This window comes from Ictidomys tridecemlineatus, chromosome 3 (genome assembly GCF_052094955.1).
Source record: "Ictidomys tridecemlineatus isolate mIctTri1 chromosome 3, mIctTri1.hap1, whole genome shotgun sequence".
In the NCBI taxonomy this organism is placed as follows: Eukaryota; Metazoa; Chordata; class Mammalia; order Rodentia; family Sciuridae; genus Ictidomys; species Ictidomys tridecemlineatus.
The window spans coordinates 204,760,925-204,788,519 of record NC_135479.1 but is presented as its reverse complement, the minus strand read 5'-3'; the positions used below and the strand labels follow the sequence as shown (position 1 = coordinate 204,788,519).

The window sequence follows — 27,595 nt, the reverse complement described above, 5'->3', positions numbered from 1 at the left end:
CTTTTAGATATCTTTTTGGTCAAATTATTTCATTTGAATGGTTCTTACCCCCCCCAAAAAAATGTAAATTTTGACTATATTTTGTAAACACTTTTGAAATTCTGTGTAAATTTCTACTTCTTTACACTTAATTGCTTAGTAATGGTATTCTCCATAATTCCTGTTCACAAGTCTTCAGTTTTAAAGCTTTGTTTTCCATTAGATACTTGTTCAAACTGAGTCTTTGTAAATATTTCTGTCAGAAAAAAAGAGGTATCTCAGCAAAGAAAAACTGTAGATGTCATATTTTAATGTATTATTCAAGCACAGAAGTATGTATAGGTGCCTCAGGATTAGAGACTGAACCTGAAGGAAGCTCATCTGTCCTTAGACTTTTTGTACTTAATTCCTCACATGAATAGGGACAGTGAATCTGGTTGTATTGGAACTGACAATGTAACTAAGGGGTTTCCTAATAGTCTTGATTGCTTTTTAAGGGCTACATAATAAAAACATGCAGACTTGACATTTATATGTTAAAAACTCAATAGTAACCACAGAAACAGTTTACTACATAGAGCAGGGTGGATATTTTATTCCTGATTATTTAGAATTGCCAGTGCCTAATAATAATAATAAACAAGTCTACTGAGAGTTTTATTCTTGTACAGAGTATTGAACTAGTTTGCCCCCAGACTGCCTACACCTAGAAAGTCATAGTTGACCAACCTTGTAGTGTGTAATCTTCCTCTCCAATATCTTTATTCACTTGTTATGAGTTTACCACATTTTTTTCCTTGAGACTGTCAGAATGAAGTTTTACTGAACTAGAATTACAATGCCTTGTATAAAATAATCTTACAGTACAGAAACTTCCTGTAATGTTCCTTGTAATCCTTTAGGAAGCACAGTATTCTTCAAACTTTAATGATTATACAGCACCCAATTTACCTTAATTAAGAAATATTAAGTGATAAATCACTTTAGAAAGGACATCCAGGCCTGGGGTTCAATCGGACATATGTCCAATCTTTATGAAGGCCTTTCACTATTATCTAATAAATATAGAGACATTGTATAAAATTATATATATATAATTGTATAAAATTATGGAACTGGAGAACATCGTGCAAAGTGAAATAAGCCAGATCCAAAAAGTCAAGGGTCAAATGTTTTCTCTCATATGTAGAAGCTAGAGCAAAATAAGAAAAAGATTGGTGATGGGGCGGGGGTGGGGGGTGCTCATCCCATGAAAATAGAAGGGAGATTAGTGAAGGTAGAGGAAGGGAATTGAGGGGGAAAGAGGTGGAACATGAAAAGAAAGGAACTGAGGAATGAAATTGACCAAATTATGTTATGTACATATATGAACATAGCACAGAGAATTTCACCTTTATATCAATAAAGCACCAATTTAAAAGACAATAAATAGAATAACAGTGATAAATAGAATAACAATGGAAGAAGGAGAAAGGGGGGGTGAGAAGAGAAGGAAAAAACGCTTTAAGATTTGTGTGTTTATATTTTTTTATCTAATTTATACTCATAACTTTAAATTGATTTGGGACTTTATAAATGCTAACTTTGTTATTTTTCTTCCAATCAAATGATTTTTATATCCTGGAAATATTTTTATTGCTCCTATTGAAGTCTGTGAAGAAATATTTATTTCATAAAAATGTTTATGAACCAACTTGGAGGGGACACAAAGTTCACTATTGAGGTGCAATACAAGTGATCTTGAAATCTGGCATCTGTGTAAGAAGTAGAGCAGTGGCATGAATATAATACTGAGATTTCCTAAAATCACCTCCCTGCATATTTCTTGAGCAGTTAAAGAGGGAATACATTGCAAGTTGATTCATAGTAGAGGATCCAAAATAGAGTAAGGAATGGAAAGTGACCCTTTGTGGTAAGCTGGAGCAGAGTGGATTACAAGCCCTGGTTAGGGAAGTACAGCTTGGTTATAGAAGTGAAAAGACTTGAGTGAAGAGTAGATCTTTGGAAATTACAGGGGAGATAGTCTAAAATGAAAAGTTAGGGCATACTTTATAGGGGAAGTCATTAGAAATTAACTACTTAGAAAAATTACACTCCCCCACCCCCACTAGAGATTGAACCTTTTGCCACTGAATTACTGAGGCTAGCCTCAAACTAGCAGTCTCCTGTCTGAGCCTCCTGAGTTGCTGGGATTATAGACATGTACCACTGCATCCTACTAGAAAATTTATTCTGACAGCATCAAATGGTAACAGAAATATGGCTTGGTGATGAGAAGTAATGCAGATGAAGTTTTAACTGTATTTTGCTATTACTATCCCTATTTTTAGTGCACATAGAAATATGTAACGGAAATGTCAGGAATGATGTACACGTGCAAGATAATGTTGGTGTCCACAGAGGATCCTTTTTTCCTTATCTGATTAGTACAGTTAATGTTCAAAGAGTAAAAAATGGTTGTTTTACAGTTTAGATTGTGAGATGGCAAAACCTGATTTTTCAACTATGACCTGCATGAGATAAGTTCTTTAATTTATATAGTGTTTTTTTAAAAATATTTTTGTGAATTGGTGTAAATTGTTAAGGCATATAAGTTTGTATATCTTTATAAATAGTTTTGTTATTTATTTCTTGCCCCTGTATAAGTGTTTAGAGTCTCATTTGTTCCAAACTTACTTGAAGCTGAGCTATGAGTTTGGGGTTTTATTTGTTTCCTCTTTAGTTTGGACAGGTGGGTGGTAGGGAGAAAGGATTTTGTACATGGAAATGGAAATTCTTTTTTTTTTTTTTTAATGTTGTCAAGGACTATTATCTTTTTTTTTCCAGAGAGAGAGAATTTTTTAATATTTATTTTTTAGTTTTCGTCAGGCACAACATCTTAGTTTGTATGTGGTGCTGAGGATCAAACCTGGGCCCGTACGCATGCCAGGCGAGTGCACTACCACTTGAGCAACATACTCAGCCCGGAAATGGAAATTCTTTATGGTTTAAAGCAAATGTCCCACTGAAAGCAATTCAGATATCAACAGAATTATTTCAGGTTAAAATAGAAAAAAATAATTAACCTGAAAACATTTTCATTTTTAATATTAACTAATTTTGTACTTACACGTGTTTATTTTGTAAAACATTTCTCTAAATTCTGAAGCTAGGAGAAAAGTTGGTGAGTTTGTGGAATAATGTGTTTAAAGAAAAAGAAATTTAGGAAAAAGCATGAGGATTTTTTAAAAAATTGACTTTGAGAGTATGTGCAACTTTGTTGCATTTGGAAAATATCTGGTTTGGAATCTTTAGAAATCTGAAGTGGATTTTATGGAGAAGAAACTATTTTTGTTGTGTTTACATCAAACTAAAGACTGCTCAGTAGTAGCAAGGAAACTGCAATTTATTTTCCCCGACTCTTTAGAAAGCTCTGAAATTTTCTGCACTTTGGGAATGTTTCCTATTAATGCTAGATCTGTCTTGTCTTCATATTTTCCTCTAAGCAAGTGTCAGAAAGTGGCTCAATGTGAAGATGTCAAAGGGTTTGATTCTGCTAAGTTAAACGCTTTACAATATGTATCTGTAATAATAAGTGTGCTTTCTTTAGTGCATAGATAGCAACAACAACATTTAAAGTACATTTAAAAGAGTGGTCTCCTAGATTTGGATTTCATATGTACAGGAGTTTCAGTTATGTAAGGACTATCAGGAGGGAATTTTAAGTTTTTTATAATAATTGTAAACGTTTTATTAAAGATTTACTAGTGGGTTGGGGATGTGGCTCAAGCGGTAGTGTGGTCGCCTGGCATGCGTGCGGCCTGGGTTCGATCCTTAGCACCACATACAAACAAAGATGTTGTGTGTGCTAAAAAATAAATATTTAAAAAAATAAAATAAAGATTTACTAGTGACATTGTGACTGTTAGCTTCAAAGATGATTTATTCCTGGAAAGGTCATTTCTGATCTTCTATATAATCATTTATATGTTCTGTATGGTTAAATTACATTTATAACCAAAGGTTGAAGCTACATTTTTTCTTTTTTTTTGGTCTTAGACACTTTGAAGTTCATTTTAAATCCGTGAATTTTAATATTTTTCATCTTAAAATTAATGCAAATAGGTATGTTTAAACTTGAAAATGAAAAAGATACCATAATCCCATCAAATTCTGTGCCATTAGCAATCTAGAGTATTTCAGTATTCATTTCCTTTCTGCATCTATTCGGAATTTTTTTGTTTTGTTTTGGAAGTGGAGTCACCTTGTTGCTTAGGCTGGCTTCAAACTCCTGGGCGCTAGCCATCTATCCTCCTGAGTAGATTGGATTGCAGGTATACAATTGCACCAGCCTTGTGTTTGAAAATTTTTACATAGTTAACAGGTCTTTTTTTTTTTTTTTTTTCAGTTGTAAGTGGATCTTTTATTTATTTGCTTATATATACACACGGTACTGAGGATTGCACCCTGGGGCCTCACATGCCAGGCAAGTGCTGTACCATTGAGCAAACAACTCCAGTCCCTACCAGGTCTTTTTAATAACATGAAATTATTCTGTTTATTATTTTCTGAAGTCATTGTGGAAATTTTAAGAACTATTATTGCCTTAAATACATTTCTAGAAGAAGTAGAGTTATTTGTTAAAAGGTATGGGGATATGGCTCAAGCGGTAGCGCACTTGCCTGGCATGCGTGGGGCATTGGGTTCGATCCTTAGCACCACATAAAAATAAAACAAAGATGTTGTGTCCACCGAAAACTAAAAAGTAAATATTAAAAAAAAAAAAAAATGGAGGGCTGGGGTTGTGGCTCAGTGGTAGAGAACTTGCCTAGCATGCGTGAGGCCCTGGGTTCAATTCTCAGCATTGCATATAAATAAATAAATACATAAATAAGTAAAAGATCTGTTGACAACTAACTAAAAATATTGTTTTTAAAAAAAGGTATGGACATTTAAAAAATTCTTGTTAGATGCTTTTAGATTTCTTTCTAGAATTAAAATTTGCCACTAGGTGCGGTGGCACACACCTGTAAGGCTGAGACAGCAGTGTCACGAGTTCAAAGCCAAGCCTCAGCAACGGTGAGGCACTAAGCAACTCAGTGAGATCTTGTCTCTAAATAACAGGGCTGCAGATGTGGCTCAGTGGTTGAGCCTCTGAGTTTAATCCCTGGTACCAAAAATAAATTTTTTTTTTGCCCACTAGGTTTCATCAATTTTTGCTTTATGGCAATCCACATTCATGTTAGATAAATGAAGAATTCTCTTTGTTTTAATTTGCACTTGTTTGACTATTGATTAGTAAATTTGAATTTTTCTTCTATGTTCACTGTTATAACTATTGGGATTTCCTTTGTTAATTGAGTTGTTCTGTATACATTTTTCAGTTTCTTTGTATCTTTTATTGTCTGCTCATGCTGTTGGTTAACAGGGAATTCTACTTTCATGTGGAATGGCATGGTAGTACTTGTTTAACAAATGATTGTCCTTCCGTCTTCCCCCTACTACATAGTACATTACATTGTCCTTTTTCTGTCCTTTTTTGGGGGGGAAGGATTGGGGGGTAACAGGTAATTTAACCCAGACGTGCTCTGCTACTGAGCTACATCCCCAGCCCTTTTTATTCTATATTTTGAGATATGGTCTCACTAAATTGCTGAAGCTGGTCTCAAACTTGATGATCCTCCTGCCTCAGCCTCCTAAGATGCTGGCATTATAGGCATGTACCACTGTACCCAGCTGCATTGCCCAGTATTAAGAAAGGATTTACTCAATAACACACTTTTGGTAAATTACACACTAAGAGCATAAAACGAAATGCTACGTTAAGAGGGGACTGTAAACTATCCCTTACCCAATACAATAAGTATTTTATGAAGTTACCTTTAAGTTATAATTAGATGGGTAAACATCTTTTCAGAAAAGATAGACATCTTTTATTAAGAAATTTAGTGTGTCTTTTATAAAGTGTTTATATGTTACTAGTAATTATTAATAATTGGGTTAGTTTTAACTCTTGGTTTGGATTAAGCCAGTGTATCTGTATATAAAGTCAAATGAACAAAAAAAAGAGGAAAGAATATAGAATTAAGCATTGATACCTGTATCAAACAGGAGGGAGGCTTGAGTGTCCATCACTGTGAAGTATTTTAATTTCTTTTGGGAAGCATTTCTATTTTTTAATTAAATTTTATACATTATTGATAACAGGAGCTTAAAGAAAAATATTTTACCATCTTGAAGGTCATAATTGCAAAGGAATGAATACTACAATATAATCAGTAAAATTCTTTCCAAAATAAATTTGAGGAAAACATTTTTTTTAAAGTTTCAGGGAAAAGATAGGGTTAGTATCCATTGAGAGAAATTCAGGACGAAAATTACTGATTGAGATAATTAAGGTTAAGAAAAATTAACTTGAACTAAAGTGTAGCTTTCCAATTCTTTTCATTGCCTTGAAATTTAATTTCAAAAAGTAGGAAAAGGTGTATTCTAGAAATTGTAAACTATGCCAGTTCACCTTTATCCCTGCCAATTCTATTAGAGATTTGTTTTATGCATTCCTAGAAATTGCTAATCACTAATAGCCAGAACAGATTCACTAATAATTCGTAACAAATTAAACTTCTTCCTTTTTAAAAGTGTGCTTTGTCTAGTGAAGACTGTATGCCAGTTTTTTTTCAGAAAGATTGGCTATGACTGCATCGTGAATAAATTAGAAAAACATAGGCAGGCTGTTGTTCAGTGGGTTTTAGCTGTCAGTAAATCAGTTAAGGTCATCCCACAGCTTTTATTCTTTTGACATTTTAAGAACTATTGCCTTAGAGTAGGGAATACTAAGTAAATTTATGAAATTTAGCTGATTAGGCTAGATTCAACATCAAATAGAAACTGATTTTCATGCTAACTAGATAGGTTGAAAGGACTGTCAAACACCAAAATAGACAGCATGAAAATCTAGTTTTGATAGAGATCATACTGAAAACAGTTTGAGGGATTCAGTTGATTACAGTTAACAATGAATGAAACACTACTTTAAAAAGGTAATGAACAGGGCTGGTTTGTGGCTCAGTGGTAGAGCGTTTGCCTAGCAAGAGTGAGGCACTGGGTTGGATCCCTGGCACCACATAAAAATAAAATAAAGTTATTTTTTTAAAAAGTAATGAACAGTTTCTCATAGATGTCCATGATCTTGTTTCCCAGAACCTCTGAATATATTACTTTACATGAGAACAAAGTGACTTCGAAGATGTGATTAAGTTAAGGATCTCAATATGGACTGATTGTACTGGATTATCTGAGAGGTCCCAGGGTCCTTACATAAAACAAGCAGGAACAGAGAAAGAAATAAAGGAAATGGAAGAAGATGCTATGCTGCTGGCTTTACAGGTAGAGTAGAGGCCATAAGCTAAAGGAACGTAGGCATCCTGACTGTGACTGGGTGGGAAACTGGAGAGAGCAAGAAATATATTTTCCCCTAGAGCCTCCAGAATAGCTCTACCTGACCCCTGATTTTAGACTGGTGAGAGTCTGGCATCAAAGTGAAGGATAATAAATCTGCGATGTTTTAGGCCACTAAATGTGTGGTGATTTTTTTTTAATTGTGGTACTATGAAATTAATACAAAATCCAATTCACTATTTGATCCCATTAACAAAGGAATACATCTGAATCCTGTGCATTTGGAATATACTATTAAAAGGAATTAACTTGGACAGTCAAATCTAGAAACGCTATCATTTGGCATTACAGAGAAAGAAGCATAATAGTTATCTCCAAATATTTTATCACATGAGAAGGATCCCTATTATGTGCTACAGGAACAGAACTAGAACGAGAAAGGGATAATACCAGAAGGGGGATTTGAGGTCAATACAAAGAATATTGCTGTTAACTATTGGACTGGTTAGGAAATTAAGTATATTTTACTAGATGGAATCTGTCAGATGTAATTTCAAAGCAGGTTTGAATTTGGTATAACTATAGATTAGATACAAAGATTCCATAGAACTTTTACAAATCTTTGATACAATTGTATTTTCTTCATCTGGAAAGTTTTTCTAAGCATCATTTAAATAGTAGATGCAGTACAAAAAAAGATAATGGTAAGAAAACAAAAAGACTTGGCCCTTGGGTATGGTTTAAGATTCCTAGGACAGTATATTGCTCAATTATTTGAGCACTTATATGTCAAGTATTGTGCCGTGTCAGGTACTGGGCCAAGAGATTTGTATACATTATCTGACAACTTTATGTGAGATGGAGTGAGTACTAGTCACTATTTTTTTTCAAAATTTAAAAAATTCCTGAAGCTTAGAAAGGTTAAATTTTGTATGGTATGAATGTGTTCCCCCGAAGTTCAAGTATCAGAAACTTAATCCCCAGTGCATAAAGGTTCAGAGGTGGGATCTAATAAGAAGTGGTTAGATCTGCCTTCATGGATGGATTACTGTCATTCTTGAGAAAGTTGGCTAATAGAAAAGAAAGTTGACCCCTCTTTTTCTCTAGTTCTTGACCTTTCTTTCCTTCTGCCATTTGCCATGCATGGGATGACTTAGCACAGCAACATAGAACTAAGTAACACTTGTCAGTGTTTATGTTATCGGTAAATAGAGTACCATGTTCCTTTGATTAATCCCTAAACACTTAGTTCTACAAGTGTCACAGAGTAAACATCCTTGTTCCTTATCTTCTCTTGGAACTATTGGAATAAGAGATTGGGATGAGTATTTCTTCATCATGTTTAAAATATTTTGTATCTCAAGTTTCTATATGTCTTAAGCAGGGCTTAAATGTTCTTGTAGTCATTGAGCTAGCAACAAAACAAAGAACCAAACTCAGATTTGCTGCTAGCAAATACGCTTTTTTTGTAGTGTATTTACACCTTAAAAAAGTGTAGTGTATTTACACCTTAAAAAAGGGGGTCTTGTACCTTTTGGGAGTGGCAGCTGCTGTTGTTACTCTGTGTGGGCAAGACTTCATGATTCTTTGGCTGATTTGATACCCCCCCCCCCATTGACAGATGAATTACAAATTCAGGCTATAATGGTGAGGGAAGTGCTATATCTAATAATCATGTTTATCCAACACTTGTGATTCTAGTCATCATCCCAAGTGGGAAACCTCATTTAGTTCTTACCTGAAATTAATACCTTGATGCCTATCAAGTAGATGTTAATATACTCTTTTTTCACGTGACAGCGGGCTCAGAGAGGTTAAGTTATTTGCTCAGAATCGTCTATATGGCTGGCCCATACTCAGAAGCAGGTCTTTGTGAAACCTCTTCACAATACCACAGTGTCTGGTATTTTTTCACTAATAGATTATATTGGAATACTCTGGTTTTTATACTTGATGTATAAAGCCAAAACTTAATTGAAAAACATGACCTTTTTTCTGACTTGATGATGCATTTATTTAAAAAAAAAACAAAAACTTTGTCCATAAGAAATGTACTTTGGGCCTTATTTTCCTCATTTGTAAAACAAAATTTTTTTTTCTGTGGGTCATCATTGGCTTGCTTTCTTCTTCTTCTTCTTCTTCTTCTTTTTTTTTTTTTTTTTTTTTTTTTTGGTGGTGGTGCTGGGGATTGAACTCGGAGCCTTGGGCATGCAAAGCAAGCACCGTTCCAACTGAGGTATATCTCCAGCACGGCTTTCCTATTTTTTTAACCACAATCCACCCAAGTAAGAATTTACGTCTTAAATTCAGACTCAGGTTCTTGTGCATAAGTAACCACAACTAAAACAAACAACAGAACAAAGAACCAAACTCAGATTTGCTGCTAGCAAATACGCTCTTTTTGTAGTGTATTTACACCATAAAAGGGGGTCTTGTACCTTTTGGGAGTGGCAGCTGCTGCTGTTACTCTGTATGGGCAAGACTTTATGATTCTTTGGCTGATTTGAAACTGAGAGATTTCACAAAACAATGTGGTTGACTGTTCACTTACACAGGTTCTACTAATCTTGAATTGAAAATATTGCGTGCACGCGGGTGGGGGTGTGCAGTAGTTCTAGAAAGTATAAGATTGAATTTGGCATGCAGAAGCACTACTCTAAATTCACATGAATGAAGTGTTGAGCAGGCATACCCTGCTGTGGACTTTCCTTATTTCAGATTCTCTTGTTCCAAGATTATTCCCCTGTGTCTCATTTGTGTGCTCTTTAGTTTTATGCCTGAAATGGCTGCATCCAAACATGTAGACTTCTTTTTCTTCTCATTATTCCCTAAACAATACAGTATCATATATATATTTATGTAACATTTATTAACATTGTATTAGATGTTATAAGCAACCTAAAGATTGAAAGTATCTAAGAAGTTGTATACAAATACTCTATTTTGTGTAAGGGACTTTTGAGTATCTATATGTAGAGACCTGCACTTAACCCTTATGTGCAGTGCTATTTTATTTTTTACTTTATTCCACTGAAAAAAGGTTATGTCCCTACCCATGAAGCTGTTTTCACATTGGATGTCAACCTGTAGTTTGAAAAGCACTGCTCTGAATTATCTCCAGGATTCTCTGTTTTTTTTCAAGAGAATTATGTGTTTTGCGTTGCACACTTAATTCTCTGCTAGATGCTACACTAAGTGCTTTAATATGTATTTTTTTATATTTAATTATTGGAGTTCTTTAAGTAACTTGACTCTTATTATTCCCTTTTTACCTACGAATAAATAAATTCCTATAGTCGCTAAGTGGTAAAACTAAGATTTCCCAGGCAGTTGATTATTAGGCCTATGTTCTGACCATGATACTAACAAATTTATTATAAAAATTCAGTAGCTAATCAAAATCCTAACCCCAGCACTAAATTGGATTTTATACTTGAAAGATTCCTCAGCCAATATTGGTGACTCTAAGAATTTTTTTATTGAAGATTACTGCATTGCAGATTTGTTCTAGATTAAGGTAAGGAAAGACTACATGATAAATCATTTACAAATAACAAGTTCGTTTTGCTTTAGAATGAGAATAGTAAACAGCATAAACAACACATTGTTACAAAAAATGTAACAATGACAGTATAATTGATTTGTAAAGAAACAAAAGTGGGGGGTTGGTATAATGTGAAGGAGAGTGGAAGTAAAAACCAGGAAGAGAAAGAAGTGAGCCAACATTTATTAAGCACTGTTTTAGATGCTTTCGTATAGTAATCTACTAATAATTCATAAAGATGGCAAACAGTGTTTATTTTAAGGACTCAGAACCAGTTGCCATAGAGGGCCCTGTCTTCTCTAGAAATATTTGGATGAGTCTATATTCAGAAAGTAGAATTTCACTGTACAGAATGCTGGCTGTTTATGTGCTTTCTGATGCCCAAAGATAAAATTGAGATTCAAAATGTAAAAGACCATGGCTTAATAAGTCTTATAAAATTGAAATTTGATTACTTTTGTATTTAGCTTCTGATCATCTAAACAACGTTGACAGTTTTTTCCCTGATAAGTTAGCTCATTCATTATAGGGTTTTTAAATATCTCATAAAGTTCACATTAAATATTGTAACTTACATTGCCTCTAACTTGTTGCGTGGGTAGACAACATCACTTTGCCTCTATGCCATATAGTACCTTCTATTTAGATCTACATTCTATTTTTTTTGTTGTTGTTTTTATTTTTTATCCAACATATCTATTTAGTCTTTATTATCTTCAGTGTCTGCACTATTCTTCTGTGCTAATGTATTTTAAATAACTCACTGCTAGGTATTTCCTGGAAATAACTTGATTTGAGGGAAACAACACATTATAGATTAAGTTCGCACACTTAATTAGCCTTATGACTTTGGGCATATTCTTCAACTTCAGCATGCCCATCTGTAAAGTGGAATTAAAGCATCTAGCTCACCATAATAGACTGTATCTCTGTCCAAATGATCAATGTCAGTGTACATGATTACTAGGAAAGTATATGAATTTATTTCAAAGCATATCAGCTTAATTTCTCAGTGTCTATATCTATAAAATGAATACGTTGGTTTAGATAGCAGGGAACCTTTTTGCCTTATAAAATGTAGAGATAATTTGGTGAATTTGTGCTTTGAAGAAGTCAGTACAATATCATTTTTTGTTTGTTTGTTCCAGGGATTGAATCCAGGGGCATTTAACCACTGAGCCACATCCCTAGCCATCCATCCATCCTTCCATTTATTTATTTATTTAGACAAGTTTTAATTTTAAAAAATTATATTGGCAAATATGCCTTCAAATAAAGAGTAACAGACATCACAAATGTACCTGGGTAGTGGTTTCTTGGGAAATTTCCTAGAAAAGGGGAAAAGGAATGATCCCAAGTGCCTCGTTAGAACATCTGGAAATTCCAGTGCTTTCTAAGGTTTTGCTTTCAACAAAAGTTGGGAAAGTCCAGTCAAGTTATTAGCTGACAATAAAAGAAACCAATGACAGGCCAGAATGCTGTTATTTAAGTAAAATATGTGCAAAGAATTGGTAGACATCATAGAGCCACTTGGGAGGAACTCCCTTGAGTTTTTTTTTTTTTTTTTTGTATACCCTCCCCTCCCCTCCCCTCCCCTCCCCTCCCCTCCCCTCCCCTCCCCTCCCCTCCCTCATCCTCTTCCTCTTTATCCTCCTTGCTCCAACTCTTCTCCCTTGTTCCTCCCTTTCTCCTCCACTGTTCTTCCCTTCTCTTGCTGCCCCTCCTATCTTTTTATTTTTTATTTCAAGATAGGATCTCACTAAGTTGCTGAGGCTGGCTTTGAACTTGCAATTTTCCTGCCTCGGCCTCCTGAGCTGCTGATATTATAGGCATCTACCACTGTGCTTAGCTCTTTGAACATTTTTGAAGGAATTCTTTTAAGGATAAATGACTAGAAGTAAAATTGTTGGCTTATGAAACAAAGATTTATAAGCTTTTTTACATGTGCATTTTGAAAGCAGTATGGTTTTCTCATTTCTGAGCCTGGCTTCTTGTGTTTTAAATAATAAATTTTTAAGCCTCTATTTTTGAAACTTCTCTCTACTTGTAGTGTTTTTCTTCACAAAATATATCAAATACAAATTCACAGGTTTAATAATTAAGAAAAAGATTGATAAAAGGGAATATAAAGGGCATTTTAAAAGAAACTTAAATGTGATGGAAACCGTATAACGCCTAATAAGTGACACAAGGTTGGTCACCAATAATGCTTTTTTCTCATCTTTATGTGCTTAACTCCAAACTTGCCCCTATTTAGCACTTAGGTGCTTGTTGAATAAATGAAAAGATAGCTAGAAATACATTTTTGCTTTCTCACCATAAACTACCTAACTGATTAGAATTTAGAATCACTTTCAAAACTGAGATCACTTTTCAGCCAATTAATTGAAAAGGGAAAAAACAAAGTTTGGTTTGCATCTGGCAGTGCCAGCTGCCTTGAGTTTTATTTATTTATTTTTTTGTATACCCTAGCCATCTATGGTGTCCTGAGCTCTCTTAGCAAACAGGCTTCTTCTAACCTATCCTTACGACTTCAGTTCGGTAACCTTTCTTTTCTAGCCTGGCCTTGTCTTCATGTGGAGATTCATCTTCCTGTCTTTGCCAGGCTTTTCAGTAGACATCCCAAATTAAATAAGATTCATTGTTCTCCCTGTATCAATGTGATATTTAAGCAGGATATTCAGATACCTGCCTGACAGCTCCCACCATCAAATTCCTTATCATAGTCTCTGTACAAATATAATCAGTAAGCAGCATTGTATAAGGGTGAGAATATGAGTGTGCTTAGGAGTGAACTTTAGAATGAACAAATTTTAGTTTAGATCCATTTCCTGTATGTTGTGTAAAACAGACTATATAACCTTTTTGAGCATCTTCTCAAAACAGCTATACATGATACATGGTAGGTATGCAAATATTGGTTCTTCTTTTCCCATCCTCCTTTATTTTTGGACACACTTGGACTGTCTCATAGATGATAATACCTTAACAGTTCTCTTGGTTTTTGTCTGATGATTATATTGCTATATGATAGAGACTGTATGTTAATTTTTAAATAAATATGGTAATTTAAATACCAATGAGTTTTTCCTCAGAAGCTGTATTAATTTGTATGCATATTTGATTTTTTTTTAAATACAGGCAGTTTCTTACTGCTAAAATGATAAGGAAGTGCTGAAATATTTAAATTTTTGTTTCTTAGTTCCTCATTGGTTTATATAGCTTCAGTGATGACTATTTTATTTCTAATTGTTTTTCATTTAGTGTTTATTCTCCAAGATAAATTTTTAATAATGTTGGTAAATAAAATAATGAAATTAAAAATCAGAGCCTAGACAATCTCTTTTCACAAAATCCCTATGTAAATAGGGATGTTAAGCATTTCTCCCATTTGTTTAATATTTATAGAAAAATTCTACCCTTTTCTTTTTAGAGTTTCTGGTCTTATATCCAGCATCTCATGTCTTTTCTGAAATTATTGTCACTGATATCTGTAGTACCATTGTGTCTAGTTTTGGAAAACTGAAAATTATGAATTTTTAGGATATGCTACCAGGTAGGGCTATTTACCTTGGGGAAAAAAGACTTGAGAAGGGAGATGGGCAGTACTGAGAATTGAATTCAGGGCTTCAAGCACACTCGGCAAGCACTCTACGACAGAAATCTCTTTAGGCTTGCTTCTTTGCAGCAGCTAGTTAATATCCACTGGGTCCATAATTGCATATTGATATTAATTAAAAATGAATGGAAATGTGATTCAAAAGAAGATTGATAATGCTTAGGAATCCCTGAAATGTACTTCAAAATAACTTCTTAATATCTCCAGTGAGTGTATGTCTACAAGTAAACAAAACACAAGAATTTAAGAAGCTAGATAGATATAAGCTTCTTTTGTCAGGATTTTATCTTTATAACTTTCTTGGTTAGATTTAAATCTTCTTGGTTACATTTAAATCTTTGAGGGAAGAAGTATTAATGTGTGGTTAGATCTCATGGGAGCACTTGATTATTGTTGTAAGATTTGCTAAATTTAGGTGTTGACTTTTTAATAATGGGCTGTTGGTCTTATTGACTAAATGAAGAAATTTTGAATTCCTATATTACATCACAGATTAATGGAACTTTATAATGGCATTTAAAGTTTCTTGCCTGTTTTCTCCATATGAACCTTAGAATTATTTGAAGTTCTCTAAAATCTCAAAAGAGATTTGAATTTATATTGCATTAAATATTGACAGTCCTACTATTGCCACATTTAGTCCAGGAACATGGTGTTTGTTTCTATTCAAATCATTTTTTTCGTTCTTTGATAAAGTCCTATAATTTTTTCTATTACAAGTTTTGCAAATTTCTTAATGTTTTTACCTCAAAATCCATGAAGTTTTTTTCTTTGTTATTTTTAATATGATATTTTTCTGTTGTATTTTCTAAGTATTGTTATTTTTTAAGGTAGGAAACTTCATGATTTTTACTTACTAGCCAAATTGTTTAGTCCCAACAGTTTTGTATTCTCTTTGGATTGTAAATATTTTTGTAGAACAAAGGAATTGACCTCTGAATTTACTTTTTTTTTTTTTTAAAGCTCTTTTCACTTATGGATATGAAACCTCCCATCTCTAGAGCCAAGATGATTCTCATTACTAAAGCTGCTATAAAAGCTATTAAGGTAAGAATAAAATAAATATATTTAATATAAAATGTTTTTGAAATTTTGAAAATGTTATTCATCTTCATCAAAGGATACTAATATGCTTTTGCTGAAGGTTCATGATAATGTTGTGTGCCTTTCAATTGTATATTATTTCAGTTTTTTTTTCTTTATTTCATTTTAATCCTTGTTATAAACCAGCTATTAGCTTCTTTCTTATAAGAAAGGAAAAAAAAATATCAGGCTCCATGAATTTAAATGGCTTACCCAAGATCACACTTAAATGACTCATTTTATAGAAACTGCATTGCTTAGTTCTAATTCCATTGTTGTTGTTGTTGTTCCTTTTATAAGATTGCCTAATATCCTGCTTTATGAAAGTTTATTGATTAAAAATCCAATAGAAGGCTGGGCATAGTGATACTTGCCTGTAATCCCAGTGGTTTGGGAGGCTGAGACAGGAGGATCACAAGTTCAAAGCTAGCTTCACCAGTTAGTGAAGCCCTGAGCAACTTAGCAAAACCCTGTCTCAAAATAAAAAGGGGTGAGGATGAGCTCAGTAGTTAATCTGGATTCAGTCCCTGCCCCGTCCCCCCAAAAAATCCAATGGAAGGACCTTCTGTTTAGGGTTAATTTTGTAGTTTTTGTTTTAGCTAATTCCTTTCTAATTTGTTATTTATGATTTTTTTCCCCATTTGTTGCTTTCGGATTATTTCTTATGTTTTCTTTGGTATTATCTTGATAATTTTTTTAATTGTATACATTTCAATCTTTTTTTTCTATAAATATTAAGTATTTTTGAAAACTATAGGAAATGTAGAAAGTATTAAACTTGCCAATAATTTTTTTTATTCTTTTCAGCTTTATAAGCACGTAGTTCAAATAGTAGAAAAGTTCATCAAAAAGGTAACTATTTCATTATAACTCATTTTATTTATGATGCATATTTGTAATTTACATTGTAAATTATGATTTGAATGTTTTCTTCTAAAGCCACTGTATTTGAAAGTAGCCTTTAGATGTTCTTTTTATTCACTAGAAGTTTAAAAAATGTTTATAGCAGCATCTCATTAAGCATTTACTGTGAATTGGGCACTCAAGTTTTTTGTCGTGTCTCACAGCAGAATTTTCTGTCTTTGGGCCACGAGCTTTATATGCCTGATGGGCCTGCTTTACCCTTTGTCCATCTACTCTGTTGACATTATCTCACCTTCAAGTATTTCAGATGAAATTACTTTGATGTTTTCCCAGTTTTTCCTATTTTCATCATTAATCAGCCTTTTTAAATTTGTTCTGCATTTATATGTTGTCTTCTAACTTGTGAGGTTAAATTAGCACACGTGTCTCTGGAAGACTTAGAATAGTCTTGGACAGCTTTATCCTATTCTCTTGACCTGGAGCTGTGCAATGTAGTACATACTAATGTTTTTATCAGTGGGAGCTTTTTATAGCAGCAGATAGCCACTGTGTCCTGATCACTCAAATGTTTGCATTTGAATATATTTACATTTTGTTTATGTACATGAACATTTATAAGAGAAAAATGGAGACAGATGTTGGTTGTTAACCTACTTTTCCACTGAGTTTTTCCTAAACATCTGCAAAATACTTCTTTGCATAATTGTTATCATGATTTACTCAGCCAGTTCCCTATATCTGGATATTTAGATATTTCTGACTTTTTACTTTTTATAGAAAATGCTTTGATAACTAGCCTTGTGGGGAAAATATGTACATATCTCTTTTCCATAGTATAAATTCCTAGATGAGTAATTGTTGAATGATAGGCTTTGCTTTTATTACTAATTGTTTTCCTTAAGGGTACCTTACGCCACTGCTACTAGAAATGTGTATGGTGCCTATTTTTCTATTTTGGGGGGAGGGATGTGTTAATTTTGTGTATCAAAAATTACCTTTAAACTTTTATTCCTCTAACTTTGTACTTAAGTAGAATTAAAATTGATTTATTCTTAAAGTTATTTTAGGGCTGGGGAGATAGCCCAGTTGGTAGAATGCTTGCCTCACATGCACAAGGCCCTGGGTTCAGTCCCCAGCATCACGGGGAGAAAAAAATTAAAGTTTTTTTTTTTTTGATAATTTTAAAAGGTTCGTTTGGAATAGAGATGTTCTTAGGTGAATTTATATTAAAGTGGCTTAGGGTTTAATAAAGTAATATCAATTCTGAGAAATTGGAGGAGGGAGAGGAATCAGATGCATCTAAAATCTTGGGTCTGAAGTATCTAAGAATGGTATTCTTTAGGGACTGGTGGGAAATTTGACAAGTTAGCTAATAAGATGGCTGAAACATTTGAGTAGTTTCTAAACAGTGATTGGATGAATAAGGTTGCATAATATGAAAGTAATGAGTGATTGTGAGTTTGATTTTCTTGTACTGACTTTACATTCTTACCCTTGCAGTGTAAACCAGAGTACAAGGTTCCAGGATTATATGTAATTGACTCAATTGTGCGACAGTCTCGTCATCAATTTGGAACTGATAAAGATGTTTTTGGGCCAAGATTCTCTAAAAACATAACTGCCACATTCCAATATTTATATCTTTGTCCATCTGAAGATAAGGTATAGTTAATAATTCTTAAATTAAAAACTTGTATTCTTGTTGGATTTGTTATTTTTATGTTTATTTAATTGTGTGTTAGATATTTAAAGCCTACTATGTTATTAGATAAAATTTCCATGTAGTGATCTTTGTAAGTTTGAAGCCAAACCCCAGTGTTTTCTGCAGTGGTCATTTCATATTTGTTTTCTTGTGAAATTCTTCAGGAATGTAGTACTGTTGAAATATGAAAGGAACCAAATTTACAGAACAAATGATTGCTGGAGAAAGAGGGGGAAAGGGAGGTGCTAATTAACAGGTCTAATTTTTTTAGCTAAACTCAAGTAAATTCTAGAGATTTGCTGAATAGCATGGTACCTTAAAAATTCGTTAGGAGAATAGATCTTGTATTAAAAATGTTCCTTACCCCAATAAAATAAACTTCAAAGAAATATGCTCTAGAAGCATAATCTTGCTTTTAAAAAAAAATACTGCTGGGAAGATAGGCTTTGTATAGTTGGGATGAAGAAATTCTGTAATAAAAGAAGTGTTTATCTCAGATTACTGCTTAGAAGGAAAGGGCCAATAGTTAATAGTCTTTCCCAGCATATAGAAGTGCTAGAGTAGCTGGTGTTTATTTATTAGCAATTAGATAATAGTATTTGGTTCCTTTTACATATATAGTTGGTTTTACAATGTATTGTTGAAAAACATTTACAGATACAATAAGTGGATAATAAATTGGTGGAAGAAATGGTAAACATACTCAGTAATGAAGAATGGAGATATTTATTATAAATTTGGGTGTGAAAATATTGTTTTTATTCTTTTTTTTTTTTTTTTTTTTTGAGAGAAAGGAAAAAGACAACCGATTTACTACTTTGCTAGTAAAGTAGAAACACAGGGGACTCTTGTCCCAGAGGCTGTGATTCTGCCTCTTAAAAGAGGAGTGCTCTTGGGGAGTTGGGGGATGTATTAAATAATAAAAACAGGAATGATTCCTTGAGTGGAAGATAAAAATAAATTGTGCTTATGAATAACACATCTGGATCTCCTTCAGTTTACTTGGTCACAGAAGAATTTACTTCTCATTTATAGGCCAATTTCTAAAATATTTAATTATTTTAACTGTTATTCTAAAGAAATTTCTTTTTTATTTACTTCTCTTTTTTTCGGTCCAGGGTGGAATTTCTTTGTAACTACAAATAAAACACAGTTAAGGGTTGGGACTGTAGTTCAGTGGCAGAGCTCTTGCCTAACATGTAATGAGGCACTGGGTTCAATCCTAAGCATCACATAAAAATAAAAACATTATGTCCATTTACAACTACAAAAATAAAAAATAAAAAAAGAAAGATTAAACAGCAACAACAACCCAAAAAAAAGGTGAAAACCTCAAATAATATTTTTTTTTATAATCCCTTTCTCGATATTCTGTTTTCCTAGATTATCCCCACCAAAGGAAAGGCCTGATTAGTGTAGTTTAATTGAATTATAATTGATGGGAGGGGTTCCTGCTTATGAAACAGATTTAGCAATGGAAATGTTAGCCCTAGGTGGTCTTTCTCCTTTTTTGTAAAAAGGTAATATAACAAATTATTTATGCAAATATTTATCACATTTGTTTTCTCATACATTACAGAGTAAAATAGTTCGTGTGCTGAACCTTTGGCAGAAAAATGGAGTGTTCAAAATTGAAATTATCCAGCCTCTTTTGGACATGGCAGCTGGAACCAGTAATGCTGCCCCTGTAGCAGAAAATGTTACCAACAATGAAGGTAGAGTCATGTGTCTGTGTACTTAAATAATGTTGTAACTGCCTATATTGGTAAAATTTTTCCATTAAAAGGAAACTTTTTTACATCTTAGAAGGTAGTTTTTTTTCCCTTTTTCTATAATTCTATTCCTAATGAAAATATCCTTTTGTTACTTGTTACAGTATAAACCTCAGTTTTATTTTCGCAAAGAACCATAAAGGAGTTTAAAAAGAGAAAATTGTAAGGTGACTGTACCGGGAATTTAACTCAGACATTTGACCACTGAGCCAACATCCCTTACCTAACCCCCCCCACCTTTTCCAATTTACATACAGGGTCTCACTGAGTTGCTTAGTGCCTCGATTTTCCTGAGGCTGGCTTTGAACTCAGGATCTTCCTGCCTCAGCCTCTCAAACTGCTGGGATTACAGGCCTGTGCCACTGAACCCAGCGACTTTTTTTTTTTTTTTTTTTTTTTTTTTAAGTCAGGATCTCATTAAATTGCTGCAGCTAGCCTCAAGCTTGGTGATCCCCTGCCTCAGCCTCATATGTTGCTGGAATTATAGGCATGCATTACTGCACCTGACTGTAAGTTAGCATTTTCTTAGGTTTTAATTTCTCCCTTCCCTTTTTTTTAAGGCTCACCTCCACCTCCAGTCAAAGTTTCTTCTGAACCCCCACAAACCACCCCAAACTCCATACCTGCAGTACCACAGTTGCCCAGCTCTGATGCTTTTGCTGCTGTGGCTCAACTGTTTCAGACAACTCAAGGCCAACAGGTAAGCTACCTATTCAACGATTGAATTGTTGCATGGTTAGGTCATGTCATCAGTTCTTGTTTTTCCGTTCTTCATTCATAAGCACATTGAAGGGAGGAAATACGTCTGCTTTTCAACTAGAGAGGCCCTCACTAGGGAGATAATTACATATGATAATAAGAAAAATACAAATTTGAAAAACAAGGTAATGACAATACATCTTTGAAGACAACTTTAGAACTCCTAAGTGGCCAGTGTTCTTGCTCACAATTCTAGTAGCATTTCTGATTGATTTAAAAATTGATTGGAGAGAATTTTTCCACATTTTAGAAAAACTCATTTTACCTTGTTCACAATTAAGTGTATTTCTCTTTTCTTTTACCTTCATTTTGTATCATTGAGATTGTCAGTATACATTTTTAACTTTAAGCAGTGCACACTGTAATATCTCCATTCACAAACTTAACCAATAGTAAAAGATGAATTTTTTTTAAGTAAATTAACTTTTTTACTCTGATTATACTTTGTTGTGTGGTTTATCATTTTTCCCATTCTTTAAGCTTCAGCAGATCCTTCAGACTTTTCAACAACCTCCAAAACCACAGTCTCCCGCTCTTGACAATGCTGTGATGGCTCAGGTTCAGGCTATCACGGCTCAGTTAAAGACAGCTCCTACACAACCACCTGAACAAAAAGCTGCTTTCCCCCCACCTGAACAAAAAACTGCATTTGACAAGGTACGCTTCTCTCACAGCACCCACCTCATTGTCTGTATCACTCAGCTTGGATTGTGGGAGTTATCCTTCTGTAGCTTTGCTGTGGGTTGTTCCTTTTATTGTTTGTGATTTGAGACATTTTCTGCCTACTCAACATCAAAATGTTGATTATTTTTCCTGGTTATAAATATAAGATGTGCTCATTGCAAAAGTTTTCATGGAATGAAGGAAATTGAACCCAAGAAAATTCTTCATTAAACTGCATCCTTAGAAACTACTACTATAAAATTTTGCTATATATCTTTTCAGAATGAATTTCCTGTGGATATATACTTTTCATTAACTGTTCATAATAACATACCTGCTTATTTTGATCTTACTCTTCGTCTCACTTTATTGTTGATGTTACTGCTAGTGGGTTTAAATTTACAGTTTTAAATAAATGCCGTTTAATATATAGGATTCCATTAACTGGACCGGTCAGTTGAGCCATTCTCCTACATATATAGACTTCAAATTACTGGGTTTGTTGTTTATAGACCCTAGTTACCATATCTATAATGTGAGGGTTTTGGTTGGTTCAGTGTCTTTCAGCTGCTGTATTGGACCTTATGGTTCCTTAAGTACATCTAAGAAGCTTTGACTAAGGACATGGGTATGCTGAACGTGGACATTTCAGAGATTCCTGTGAAGTTTAACCCACAGAGCTCCACTGTTGTCTGTTTTAATTGGGTGCATGGCTATGTGAAATTTAGTTTTACTTTAAAAGTTTTTGTTGCAAAACACAAAAGTTTGAAAATCATGGAACTAAATGATATCTTTAGTTTCATAATCTAAAACTTCTGATTCTTTCCAACATTCTGATTGTAAGATAATTATAAGCTTTATTGCCAGTGTTTCCATTTAAGAATCCATGTAGTGAATGCTGGTTTTCATTGTATCCTAGTAATTTATGAATGACTTACTAATTAAAAGGTTGGATGCATTTTTTTTTAAGAAAAAAGGAATACGTGCTTATTAGAGAAAACAAATAATATTAAAATTATAAAATATAAAGGGAAGCAATTCTATACTAGTTTGAACATATTTGTTGTATTCTTTCATATCCAGTTTAAGGAACAATGTAAATTCTTACATTGGTAGTTTTATTAGTTTTTTATTCTGTATTTTGATTTTCAGAAAACTCCATACCGCCCTTTAAAAGAATTTATTCTTCTAGTAGCTTTTTTTTGTCTCTATTTCCTCTTGAAATCTAGTTGAATCTTTATATTTTTTTGAATTGCCAGTTCTCCCTCAGTACTTTTTTAATGCACTAAAATTTCCATCTTTCTTTGTCTAGCTTAACAGTGTTCTATCCCACTAATATATTTATTTCTGCTTCATAATCAGTTGTAACATTTTTTTTTTAAGAGAGAGAGAGAGAGAGAGAATTTTTAATATTTATTTTTTAGTTCTCTACGGACACAACATCTTTGTTGGTATGTGGTGCTGAGGATTGAACCCAGGCTGCACGCATGCCAGGCGAGCGCGCTACCGCTTGAGCCACATCCCCAGCCCAGTTGTAACATTTTTTTAGAGAGAATTTTTTTTAGAGAGATTTTTTTTTTTTTTTAGAGAGAATTTTTTTTTTAATATTTATATTTTAGTTTTCGGCGGACACAATAACATCTTTTTATGTGGTGCTGAGGATCGAACCCAGGCTGCACGCATACCAGGAGAGCGCGCTACTGCTTAAGCCACATCCCCAGCCCCAGTTGTAACATCTTAACATGTAAGCTAGGGATTGACCCCAGGACCTTGCCTATGCTAAGCAAACACTTTACCACTGAGCTACACCCACAGCATGTAATATGCCATGTTTTATTTCCAGGTGTTCCCCCTACTTTCTCAAACTTTCTTTGACTATTTATTCATGGTCATATGTATTAGTATTCACCAGAGAGACAACCAATGATTATATGAATTGATGGAAAGAGATTTATCTTAAGGAATTGACTCATGCACTTAGGGCCAGAAAATTTGAATTGTCATGCAAGTCAGCAGGCTGGAAATTCAGATTAGAGTTATCATTGCAGACCCGAGTCTGAATTCTGTAAGCCTGCAGACTGGAAACTCAGGCAAGGTTTCTGTGTTGCAGTGTTGAGAGTTCCTTCTTCGGGAAACCCCAGTTTTTATTCTCAAGATCTTTACCTGTTTGGTTAAGGCCTACTCCTTAGGAAGGGTAGTCTGCTTTACTCTATATGATTTTAGAGGTGATCTCCTCTAAAAAATACCTTCATCTGGATTAGAGTTTGACCTAACTAGTTTAATGATACTTTCTTCGTGTTACAGAAAAACTGTTGATTTTATTTTAGCTTATAAATGGTCACAGTATTAAATGCTTTAGTTTTCTAGTTGGTTCTCTTGGGTTTTCAAAGTAGCTACTAAATTTGACTTTTTCTCTCCAGTATCCATGCTTTTTTCTTTTTCTGCCAATGACTAGGCCTTCCATAAAAATATTAAGTAAAGACCCTGTTAGTAGGTGTTCTTATAATTTGACTTATAATTCCTCAAGTGTATTTTACCTTAAGTGGGTTGGCTAGTGTTTGTTACATCAAATTTATAAAAAGGAATTCTGTGCTTTTTCATAAAATTGTCTATTTTTAGCTAGTCACTAAGAATTTGTCAATTTCAGTGTTTTGTGGATCTTCAGTTAAAAGCATCAAAAATTACTTTGGGAAAGATGATAGTTTTTAATTGCAGAATTCTTTTGTCAGAGCAACATGTATAGATCTTAAAACTTTAAAGAAATATTGATCTGTGATAAAATGCAAAGATCGTAAGTTTTGTTTTTGTTAAGAGACTTAAAATCAGAATTTTAACTTTGGCTTCTATCACTATCCTGATGTGGAGTTAGATAAATGTTCAGTATTTACTAGAGTAAATTATTGATGGCAATAACTATATTTTATTGCTGCCACAGGAGTTAAATAAACTAACATGTGTAAAACAGCAGGGTACCTGGTCTTAGAGTTTATGTTTAGAAAATATGAAATGTTTGTTTATAATAAGAACTTTTGATCCCCTGATATGGGGCCAGGGCGCAAGTTAGCTCTGTCCCAAACACTTTATACTTGGTTTAGTCCTCCATACTGTATTGTTGAAAAAGGGGCCTTCCTTCCTTTCCTAATTTAGAAATCTGTTTTTCAGTGAAGTAGAACCACAGTCTATAGGCAGAACTATCACAGAACATTGGGAATTTTGACCTTGAAATCCATGAGTAGAATGGATACATCTTGAAGGAAAAATTTGCTTATTGTAAGCCAAAAACTGAAGGCTTTGAAGGCCCAGTGTCTACATCCTGATTTTACCATTCATTGACATAATAATCTTGGTTATATTTCTTAATTACCTGAAGTTTAGTTTTCCTTACCTATAAAAAGAACAAACTAGATCTCATTGCAGGCTTTTGTTGTTGTTGTTGGGGGATGGTAGTGGGATTGAACTCAGGGACACTTAACCACTGAGCCACATCCCCAGCCCTTTTTTGTGTTTTATTTAGAAACAGGGTCTCACTGAATTGCTTAGGGCCTCAGCCTCCCAAGCCCCTGGGATTATAGGTGTGTACCACTGCGCCCACCTATTCTGATTATTTTTAATGGAAATTTATGGTAAGCTCTGAAGTTTGGAAAAGAAGCTAGTGAATAGGTGGTGAGACAACTCTGTGTCTGTGTCCTGTGCCATTTTCTTTTTCATATTAGTATATTTCATATTAGTATATTCATAGATGTTGAAAAACTAATGAACAATTATCATGTTAGTATAATCTTGAATAAGCAATATAGGGATATTTCACTGTGTGTGTTCATAGTGATTGGATAAGTTATCTTATACATTGACATTTGACTAAGAATGTACACTCATTTTTATGTACACAAAGTTCCAGAGGTTTTTAGTCTTAAATAAATGAATATTTTAGGAAAATAAGTACACTGCTCAGTTAATTATGAGATTAAGCAAATAGAAAATGGTCAGAAAATTTTGCACTTATAATTGGAGAAGGAAAGCTGAATAAAAAATTCTTTTTCAAAATGTTATTTGTGTAAAAATTGTCTTTCAACCAAGATCCTCTGGGACACTTGCAAAATTTGATCATTAACCCCACCACAATGTTGTATATAATGATGGTAAACATCTGTTGTTTAGACTGAATTCTAGTCTAAATTTTAAAATGGAATATTGGCATACCTATTCCAGAAGCTGCTTGATAGATTTGATTATGATGATGAGCCAGAAGCTGTGGAAGAATCAAAGAAAGAAGATGCTGCCGTCACCACTGCAGTACCTGTTCCTGCTGTTCCTCCTGCATCTTCTGTAGCCACACCTGCTACTGCTGCTGCTGCACCCGCTGCTGCTGCACCCACTGCCACCTCACCACCTCCCCCACAGACAACATTGTGAGTTTCTAAGTTGGTAATAGTTGTGAAGTATGATTTGAGTAACATTTAGCCACCACCACAACCCCCAACTTTTTTTTTTTTATGGAATGATTATTTTGTAAAATTGGAACATTATGGATTTTCTTTTGAACAGAAGGTATCCTGTTAGATTTAGAATTTAAAAATGGCTTTTGTGTTAGAAATAGTACTGAGAATATAGTACTAATGACTTTTGGACAACATTTCAATATGTTTTTATAACATAGATGTGTCTGAGAATCTTAAGTGCTTCTAAATGAGTTAAAAGATTATTCACTTTTTTTTTTTTTTTTTTTTAGTGGATTTCCTGGAGATGGCATGCAGCAGCCCGCTTATACACAACATCCAAATATGGATCAGTTTCCACCTCGAATGATGGGAATGCAACAAGATCCAGTACACCATCAGGTGTGGGCATTTTTCTTGCAACTGAGTTTTAATAACTCAAGATCTGTTCCTTAATGTAGTTTGCGCTTCACAGACCACTGTTAACTTGTGATTAAGTAATACAGCAGCTCCAATTAATAACTGTTAAGCACAAGACTGTTATAATTTTAGTTAAAATAGTTTAGAGAGACATTACAGTTCTATTTTAAAAAACTCACTTATTTAGTTACACAGCTCTTTCCCATTTTTCTGCATGTTATACAGTTACATACTTTAGAGCCTTCAACTCTCAATGTTCAGAAAATATAGTTTGAAATCTGAAATTAAAGGAGCATACTGGAGATTTACAGGAAGTTAGAGATTCGTTCATTGAATCTGATTCAGTAAGTCCTCTAATTCAGTTTCTTAAACTTGGCTATGCATCTGAGTTATTGAAGCAAGGAGAGGGCATGTTAAAAATACAGAGCATGGCTGGGCTCACTGACAAATGCCTATAATCCCAGTGGCTCGAAAAGCTAAGGCAGGAAGATCGTGAGTTTAGAGCCAACCTTGGCAATTTAGTGAGGCCCTAAGCAACGCATTGAGACCCTGTCTCTAAATAAAATACAAAAAAAGGTTAAGGATGTAGCTCAGTGGTTGAGTGCCCTTGGGTTCATTCCCCAATGCAAAATATATATATATATATGCGACACAAACACATACAGTATATCCCTTCAGTACTACAATCATTCTAGAGAATCTTGGTTTTTGATTTTCTTCTTTTCAGTGCTACAGTGATTGTCTTATTGGATTCTCTTGTACAAGCTAGCTCTGGGAAATAATACTTTATGTAGTCTTTTTAGAAAAGACTTTAAGACATCTCTTTACCCTATATTCATTCTCTTAATATGTATTTATTTCAGTTTCTTCTTCATATTTTATAATATGAAGTTAATTTTTAGAGACTTGTTGGTGATGTTTGGAAAGTATTTTAAAAACCTGTTTAAAATATGAATAAAACTCATGAATTACTGTATTTCCAGCAATTATAATAATTGGAAAGATTTTGTGACATTAGTATATTATACTTGTTGTGTTAGTGCTTGAATTGTACATGCAGAAATAATGTTAAGTTGTGGTTTGCTAAGTTGGTATTATGAATAAAATGAAAATTTTTTAAATCATTATTTTTTTTGAAACTCTGAGTATGTTGAAATTACTCTCTTAGTAAATTTAAAAAGAAGTAAACCTAGAGGCTTACTTGCCTTGAAAGAAGACAATTCACAGTAGAGTGCGTTTGACTTTAAGTTCAGCCTATCATGGTGCTTCCTTATGTAAATAAAGCTTTGTCTTCAAATGTGTAAAGTCAAACCAGTATATTCATAATTTCGAAATGATTTGTAGGATTTTTAATCTAATACTTGAGTGTGTAACAAT

General features: G+C 33.8%; 1 protein-coding gene across 4 annotated transcripts in view; it reads left to right on the top strand.

The window, feature by feature from the left end:
• Scaf4 (SR-related CTD associated factor 4) overlaps window positions 1–27,595 on the top strand; it is a 68,396-nt gene that overhangs the window by 7,427 nt on the left and 33,374 nt on the right. For all 4 annotated transcript variants that reach the window (XM_078044528.1, XM_078044526.1, XM_078044527.1 and 1 more), the window contains exons 2-9: window positions 15,483–15,566; window positions 16,410–16,454; window positions 17,967–18,128; window positions 19,748–19,883; window positions 20,501–20,640; window positions 21,180–21,356; window positions 25,572–25,771; window positions 26,092–26,200. In XM_078044528.1, the coding sequence (XP_077900654.1) occupies window positions 15,483–15,566; window positions 16,410–16,454; window positions 17,967–18,128; window positions 19,748–19,883; window positions 20,501–20,640; window positions 21,180–21,356; window positions 25,572–25,771; window positions 26,092–26,200 (1,053 nt within the window). The remainder of the gene's footprint in view (window positions 1–15,482; window positions 15,567–16,409; window positions 16,455–17,966; window positions 18,129–19,747; window positions 19,884–20,500; window positions 20,641–21,179; window positions 21,357–25,571; window positions 25,772–26,091; window positions 26,201–27,595) is intronic.